Raw genomic sequence first — 8,924 nt, forward strand, 5'->3', positions numbered from 1 at the left:
GGAGGCGTGGAAATTGTCTTTGAGTTAGTCAAACGTTTTACTTAGTTTGAGTAGATGATAAAATGTAAGAAAAATGAATGGGCTTTTAAGTAGGACTAGGCGTTCTGTAATGATCTCTATTTAGGAGAAAAACTTAATCACTCACCTTTAAACAGCTCTCTTTTAGGAGACACACTGCTGGCTAACGATGTCATGTGATCAAACAGCGTAATTTAATTGGCTGAGAGCCGCTCGACTCGATCTAGTGCTTGGGTCATTCAAGTTCATCACTTTTGCAGTTGAATTTTTGCAGGTGCAATTTTGCAGGTGAATTTTTTGCAGGTGAATATTTGATGGTGAATTTTTTGCAGGTGAATATTTTGCAGGGAAATTTGGAGGATAAAAATTCAGTGTTATAAATTCAATGTCTAAAAGTAGTTGAATTCTGATGATACTATATTTCTTCCATAAAGTTCAGGAACGTGCTTCACAAACCATGACGTTGTGCGCGCGCGCGAGGGACGTCGCCGCCCACTTCAAACACTCTTTTTTTTTTTTTTTTTTTTTTTGAGAAAGATAAACGGGTACCCGCCTTATCTGCTGCTTTTGACTGTCAACACGGTGGAAGAAGAGCACTTGTCGTGTACCCCTCTCAGTGCCTGCTCACCATGTATAAAGCTATATCGAGTCTAAGCGGACGCTGTGCTGCTTTAACACGAGGGTCCTGCTCAAGGCCCTGTTTGGCCTATTTCCACCGGGCAAGTGGTGAGTTCTCCCTGCTTCAGCTCCAGCTTTTACCCTCACTATATAAGTGTGTTATGCGTTTTGGTTTGTTGCTACTACAGTGCAGGAGGAGCGTATTTCAGTTAATTGAGTCAACGATTTTTTTTTTCTTTCTTTTAATAATGTCTCAATTTGAAGATCTGTCACAGCCATGCCATTGTAGATGTCTGCTGGAGGTTTCACAACAAGCAAACAGGCAGCATTACATCAGTGTGCTATTAAGTCAAAGGTTATCTTAATGTGGTCCCATCCTGGCTTCAATATTGCTGAAAAGTGTGAATGAAATGAAACCAGTAGCATCAAAAGCAAACACAGTTTAAACCTGATTTTTGTGGGTTTTTTGTTGATGATTAGAAATTACATTTGGTAATTGGGTGTTAAATATTTGGCATTTGTGTCAACAGAAAGATGTTTCACATGATGCCACTGTAATGTCACGCCAAAGCTTTGATCATCCTCTGCCAGATAAAATAGAGAGCTCTATGGTTGTCAACCAGCTGTTCTTCCCTTCTTCTTCTTTTGTTTTCATGCTGCAATTAATTTACAGGCGCATTATGTCAGAAATCAGCCTTCAAACCCCCCTCTACAGACGTGCCAGAGATGCCCCCGTGCAATTTCAGTCCAGAAAAATACACGGTAAGAGCAGACTCCTGCTGATACATTTGGCCTTGCATTATGTAATCGCTTCAGTAATAACAGTACTTAGTTGGCTGAATAAATGTAGTAAAAAACCTCAGTTACAAAAAAATAAACATCCCATTCTGCAACCCTTATCTTGTTTATTTGTCTCTATCAAGGGTATGTCCAAAGACCGTATGATAGAGATCCGCAGACAGAACTGCAACCCCATGACCATGAAGGTTACTTATTATAAGAAGCCAGTGTTCATCCACCAGGGGTACATGCAGTGGCTGTGGGATGTGGACGGGAGACGATATCTGGATCTGTTTGCTGGTGTGGCGACTGTCAGTGTGGGCCACTGCCACCCGTAAGATCCTTTACAGTTTGCCATGTTACACATGGAAAAGTATTTAACAAACACAGGCATCCGATGGATGAAGTAGAGACACTGACATGAGTCGGTTATTGTAACATTTATGCACCACTTTCCACCCAGCATACAGTGCTATTGTAACAGCATGGGTTTTTGTTAAAAATAAAGCATTTTTAAACATGCCCGTTTTCTTAAGAAAGCATACATTATTTAATAATGATAATTAATTAAATAACTTTTTCAGAAAAAGATATTTATCAGGGTCGTAATTCTTAGCTCCCTGAAAAATTGACCAATGTGCAATGATGTGCTTTAACTTTGTAATGCTCAGAGTTACAACAATCCAGTTACAGCCAAGGTTATCTTCAAATGTATGCACAGCATAAACACTTAATCAAGGGTTTAAGCTGTAACTTGAATTGTAACTTCAAGAATTATTGATGCTCACAAAGCAGAAGATAGAAATACAACTTAGCCCAGTGTGTTATCCCAAAGTGTCAAGAACTGGAGCGAGAAGTGTCATAAAGGAATTCATAGAAAAAGCCCCACAGTACAGAACAAACCTGGCAGGATTGAAAGGTTTTAAAGACTGGAAATTAAACTAGTGAGAGATGTGCCTAAAGACCCCAGAACAACTGCTGAGACATGAGTGAATGACCTAAAGAATAAAATCTTAAAGAAGACAATCACTACAAGTAGAGATGCCTCTAAGGCAGGCTGAAGTACGCTAGGAGAACCTGGAGAAAGATTATGCAAACTGGACACGCAGCCTTACATGTGTGTTCTTTACAACCCAAAAACACCATCCCCACAGTGAAGCACGGTGGTGGGAGTATTATGCTGTTTGTCTTTCAACACGACAGCAACAACCCAAATCAGATGTTGCTCCTGGTGAAGAACTACCATAAGAGGACCAAAGTAAACGTTACTGACTATTGACCATAAAATCTAGAGAAGGCTGAGAGATTAGTCAAAGAAGAATGGGCTGGTATTTCTCAGGAGATTTGTTGAAAACTACAACAAAATCTGCTGCAGACTGTTATCCAAGAAGATATGATACATGTTTGACTATTAACATCATGGGACTAATAGTTTGGAAACCGATAGTTTAGGTTTTTGTTCGTCTTAAAAGATGTTCGTTTTAAAAATCCCTTGCTCTATTTAACAGATACTCTGGAAATACTTAACCAAAATATGAGGCTAATAATTCTGTAAGCCTCTCCTATAAGACCTCTGTCTGTCTACCATCCCGAGTAGCTTGGTCGTTTTAGAGAATGCCCTACATCAGTCGTCCCCAACCTTTTTGCGCCACAGACCGCTTTATGTCCGACAATATTTTCACGGACCGCCCTTTAAGGTGTCACGGATAAAGACAACTAAATGAAACCAGTACCGGTACGAAAAAAACAAGATTTATTCATAACACACGGGAAAAGACCCAGGGAATCTGAGTTAACGATAAAAAACGATTACAAAAATAGCCGAGCCTCAACTCTCATGGCCCAGTATCAAATGACTCCCAGTCCATGGCCCACCGGTTGAGGTTGTCTCCTGGTTTCTCTTTGCCTAAGCTAATTTATTTTCTGCTGGACACAATAAGAAAATCACTTATTTTCCACATGTCAGCACCAAATCTACTCCATAAAACATCACAACGCGCTAAAAAACTCCCCACATTCTTCATGCCTTTACAGAACCTGTGTAAAGTCCCCAACCTCCTTTCCACCTGATTTTTTCCCTCACTGTTGTACATCTGTTAATGAGTAACACCTTAAATTAGATATTTTTAAAAATGCTAACATAAGCCAAAGGTAGTTCGTTGGTTCCAGCTGTTTCTAGACATTTTTAATCTTATTACACACCTGTTGCATTAGACAGCAGCAGCTGGTAATATCAATAATTACTGATTTATCCCTGCAGAAATGGTCAGTCTGCATCTAACAACCAATATGTACCGCACTTCAGACAAGTGAGCTATGAAAGTTATAGATTAGACGCTATAGTTTTATAAGCCCAGTTAGGTTGTGAATTTTCTAAAGAAACTATGAAACCATTGTTCTACGTTGAGAAAGGTTACTGTGAAATGTTGCGCTTAGTACTGTACAAGAACTGAGGCAAACACTCTGAATGAATAAATCTAACATATTTAGCAAAGTACTTGTTGGAAGTTGCTGAAGTACTTTTCTAATTACTAAATCATCATATTATATTATCACAGAGGAAATGAAATGGCGTCTTTGTTCACAGGAAAGTAACAGCAGCTGCAGAGCAGCAGCTGAAGAAACTGTGGCATACAACTAACATCTATGTTTATCCAACGCTTCATGAGTATTGTGAAAAACTAGCCTCCCACTTCCCAGATCCGCTAAAGGTAAGATATTGAGTTTTTCATTGAATTAGCTGTCATCATGGGCTGAGGCTGTCATTAAACAGTGTGCTGGTCTGTTCCTTGTCCAGGTGATATATCTGACAAACAGCGGCTCGGAATCCAATGACCTGGCAATTTTGATGGCTCGTCTCCACACAGGCAACAACGATATAATTACTTTAAGGTCTAAATTTTTCCTTTTTTCTATGACTAACAAAGGCATCCTACTCGCCTCCTGATGAAAGAAAAATGTAAATTCTGTAGAAATGTTTGATTTTTGGCAGCTTTGGTAACTAAACTTCATAGGCATTGTTTACTACGAAGCAGGGTCAACATACCCAGAATAATCAGCCTAATCAGTCTCATGAAGGTGGTTATTGACCCGGGGTTTCGCATGAAGGGGGTGGTGTTGCAGCAAATGACCAATCACAAACAGGGATGGGTCTACTGACAGTGTAGCAGCTCATTTTACAAAGGAAGATAAAACTGACATGATTGGAAATATTAAAGAGGTTAAACATGTAATACAAACTAAAGTCAACACAACAGCTGCAGAAAGTGAGCAGAAGTGTGAGTGGCTATAGTATTATAAATGCTGTATGAATGTGTTTTATGCTCTTCTGCATATCTTGATTGCAATAAGTGTTTATCTGAGTTACTGACCTCTGGCATCAACGATGCATTTTCACCCAGAGAACTGCCGCTCACTGGTTATTTTCTTTTTTCTTCTGCAGAGTTGATCAGCAGTTTCTGAAATATTTAAACCAGCCCATCTGGCACCAACAACCACGCCATGACATTTCCTTATGATTCTGATGCTCAGATATAACTTAAACAAGTCAGGCTGTCTGCATGCTTATCAAACTGACCAGGGAGGTGCCCTGTTTCAAGGATCTTTAAGACTTAAAAAATAATTTTAAATTGTTTGCAACCAACAGAAAATTGCAGGAATAGGACTGCATCGGAGCTGCCATATTTCTCACAGGTGCTCACAAGGAAACAACAAAGGCTTAAGACAATTATAAAAACCTTTTTGTAGCCACACAGAGCGGTCGAAGGCAACCTTCAGCAATGCTGCCGCTATTTTCCAGAGAACTGTCAGTAGGCAGTACTTGTTACCGGTACTTTATACTTGTTGATCTAGTTAGACGTGCAATGTAAATTGTCATGATGCCACACCTTTGTAACATTGAAATTGCTCATGTTGAAGCGGCTTTGCTAATCCTATAATCTTGTTTCGTACTACCGGCCTCAGGTTTTTGTTTGTTTTATTGTTTTACAGTTTTTACTATTGTCCTTTTTTATGCTATTAATTCATGTTATTTTATCTGTTTGGAGGCACTGAAAAGACAAGCACAGAGTTAAAGTAAATCATAAAAAACAACGTTGAGGATTGCGGTATTGTTGCCAGTAATGTGTATTTTTGCCTTCTAGAGGGTCATATCATGGTGGCAGTCCACAGACCATTGGCCTCACTTCCAATGCAGCATATAAATACCCTGTTGCCAGTGGTTTTGACTCCACAAATGTAGGTACTGCAAGAAGACAGCAAAAAAAACCAAAAAAACTTTGTTGTATCTGAAAACTGGAAGATTTCCCATTCAGTGCATAAAGACACATATAAACAAGTTAAATTAAACAAATTAAAGAAAAAAACTGCAATAAAACACTGGCATTAATTTGTTGAAAATCTTTTCAACTTTTAATCGAACATTACTCACAAAAAGATATTACCTCATATGCAAATCTCCTTGTTGTTCAGTTGGGTTGAGTAGTCAGTGAGTCAAAAAATTTTAATTTTTAACTCTAAGCAAACTTTTCAGTGATCCCTGGTGCTCTATGATAGTTAATAATTGGCTTAAAGTGACACATTTAAGGTCAAAATGTATTGAAGGTGTGTGTCACTGAATATGTTTGCATTATTTAAACTAATTCATTTGCACATGTTATATCTACTTAATTAAATATAATTCTGAAATGGGCTGAAGGTGGCCGATGCTTTCGCAGCAGTAAAGTTTGGTGATGCTTTATTTGTGCTGTTAAACTGAAATAAGCAGACCTGATTTCTGTCCAATGAACAGACCATGTGTCCCGATGTGTTCAGAGGGCCTTGGGGAGGAAGCCACTGCAGAGACTCCCCCGTTCAGACCATCAGAGAGTGCACTTGTGCCCAAGGTACACACACATGTGCACTTGTGGCTCAGCGCTAATGCACCCGTTCTGTTCTAATAAACAGAATAAAAGAGGGAGATGTTTTTAATTTTTTACAATAGTCTGTCTTTATCCAGGTGACAAAAAAGGAGATCTCTTTGTTTGGGGGGGGCGGGGGGTCCTTTGTTTTGCATAGATCATTATTGATTGACACATGCATCTAAACAAAATTATATACTTTCATTTTTGTAATTTTCTGTTTCCCTTTTGAGTTGTGATTCAAAAACATGCACTTCTTTCAAAATACAGAGTAGGGCAGATTACTTATAACCCCGAAAACAAGGCAGCTGTTCAGTATTTACTTCTTTTAATGTTTTACCACTTTCAGGAATGTTAATAATAACCTGTCTCTACTAGACCACTTGAAAATGGTCCCATTGTCAGCACAATTTCATGGATTTCTGCACAAACCAAACATCTGTCGCTGCAAAATAATATCTGAATCAGCCAACCATCTAAACTGACAAGAAAGTTTTTTTTGTGTTGTTCCCCCTCCACAGGTCACTGCATGGCAAATGAACAGTACATTGCACAACTCAAAGAGACATTTGCTACAAGTGTCCCAAACAGAATAGCTGCTTTCTTTGGAGAGCCGATTCAGGTACTTTATTCAATTGTAGGGTTAGGGTTTCTTTAAATATTTCCTTTTTTTCTTTTGGGGTTAAACACGTTGTTACGCTGAATGGATTGTGATTTAATTTAGAATAGGCCTTTGTTAATATACTGTCTATGTTTGTTGTTTTACCTTGTTCAGAGTGGTCGCTGTGTTTGTGTTAATTAAGATGTGACAGTGGGATGTGCACGTGTGTGTTTATACAGGGAGTGGGAGGAGCTGTGCAGTATCCTAAAAACTACCTTAAGGACGCTTACAAACTTGTTAGAGAGCGAGGAGGAATCTGCGTTGCTGACGAGGTTAAGTGCAAATGTTAAATAGGTTTTCTAATTAAAATTTTTTTAGCTACATTGTTTTGTTTGGGTCAGTTTTTTGTTTGTTTTTTAAATTCTTAAAAAAAAATCTTTAAGCCTGCCACAGCATATTAGAAAGTGGAGATTAAGCACATCAGTACATGTGCTGCTACACGTGTTGAATCTGCTGTGTTATTTCCATTTAAATAAAGTGCTTTATGGTAAAGCATTGTTATAAAATATTCCTAAATGCATTAAAAAATAAGAAAGTAACTGCCAATCACTCATAAGCTACGAAGTCAGTGGGCATAAACAGTATGTTTGCACATCTGTGCCTTAACCACACATACTAGTTTTACACACAAATGCAGGAGTAGGTGGATTTATTCTAATAAACTTTGTTTAGAAAAACCTGCTCTCATAGGAAAATTTTTGAGTATTCTTGTTTCAATACAACAACCACACAAAACAGAAAAGCCCAAAAATCCCCCAAATTTTATACACGATATTGAGCCCTGGATTTTTTTCTTCAGTCTTGAAGAAATTCAGTGAAGAGGTGGGCGTTATTGTTTCAGTTTCTTCAGTTGTAAAATTCTCCTGCTTTTTCACTATTGCGGTGCATTTCTGTCTCCAAAAACAACAAATTATTTTGTGTGTGCACTTAGTTTGTACGTACTCTAAGACCATTTCTATGCACATCTTACGATAATGTAGCATGTGTATGTACATATGTCAGTATGTACCTTATCTCCTCCCTGACAGGTGAGCCAGTCTGACTGAAACTGTGTAAGAACATTGCCACACTTGCATCAATTATTAACATCCAGATGTTTTAAAAAAAGATTTATCATAAATCCCAATTCTTCACCCCCCTGTGACTGTAATGTTTCACGGGTCATGTTCAGAGTATGTCACTCGTCTATAATTTAACAGTCACCAAAATGTATGTCTGTGACAGTATTTTGTTCGAGTCACCACCGAATATGGAAGGAAGACAAAAGTGCTGCAGGCTAGGATTAGTGAATGAGACTCAGCGTTTGAAGGGAAATGTTTTATTATCTTGATTAAATTACAGATTCCTACAACACCCACAATAGGTATTAAATTCTTATGGACAATTAAGGTTTTTTGTTTTTGTTTTTTTTGCTTCCTTTACTGTAGTACTCCAAAAAGGGGAAAAATAAATAAATAAATAAATCACTTAATCATCAGTTTTTCACCTGGCAGGTCCAGACTGGATTTGGACGAACAGGAAGCCACTTTTGGGGTTTCCAAGGCCACGATGTTATTCCTGATATGGTTACAATGGCAAAGGGCATTGGCAATGGATTCCCAATGGGAGCTGTTGTTACCACACCAGGTGAGAATATACTCTAATGTTTGTAGATCTGCTTGTATACTCAAGAAACATAAACAAATACATTTAATTACATTATACATTATTTTCACTACCGAACTGGCAAAATGTAACTGGCCGTGGTGAGACAGCATCTGTCTCTTTCTGCCAGGTAGTGATGGAGCTTTTTGAATGTGAAGACTCAACAATTTAACATGTATTTATAGTTTATCAAAAAAACAAAAAACAAGGACACCATGAAAGCTTATTTTTTTATTTATTAATTATTTTATACTTTTCAAGCAACAAGCAGACCATATTTTCTTCTTTTTTTTCTTTTCTTTTTT

General features: G+C 38.1%; 1 protein-coding gene across 1 annotated transcript in view; it reads left to right on the top strand.

Annotated features, from left to right (window-relative positions):
* The first annotated feature begins 566 nt into the window (after positions 1-566).
* The window catches only part of agxt2 (alanine--glyoxylate aminotransferase 2), a 35,950-nt gene continuing 27,592 nt past the window's right edge, over positions 567-8,924 (top strand). Inside the window, exons 1-10 of the mRNA XM_005720366.2 lie at positions 567-744; positions 1,310-1,398; positions 1,560-1,750; positions 4,004-4,127; positions 4,214-4,308; positions 5,559-5,652; positions 6,206-6,299; positions 6,836-6,936; positions 7,155-7,247; positions 8,469-8,601. Of these exons, the coding sequence (XP_005720423.1) occupies positions 648-744; positions 1,310-1,398; positions 1,560-1,750; positions 4,004-4,127; positions 4,214-4,308; positions 5,559-5,652; positions 6,206-6,299; positions 6,836-6,936; positions 7,155-7,247; positions 8,469-8,601 (1,111 nt within the window). The 5' untranslated portion in view covers positions 567-647. The remainder of the gene's footprint in view (positions 745-1,309; positions 1,399-1,559; positions 1,751-4,003; positions 4,128-4,213; positions 4,309-5,558; positions 5,653-6,205; positions 6,300-6,835; positions 6,937-7,154; positions 7,248-8,468; positions 8,602-8,924) is intronic.

Source organism: Pundamilia nyererei, unplaced genomic scaffold, assembly GCF_000239375.1.
Source record: "Pundamilia nyererei isolate P.nyererei 1_Seehausen unplaced genomic scaffold, PunNye1.0 scaffold00002, whole genome shotgun sequence".
Lineage (NCBI taxonomy): Eukaryota > Metazoa > Chordata > Actinopteri > Cichliformes > Cichlidae > Pundamilia > Pundamilia nyererei.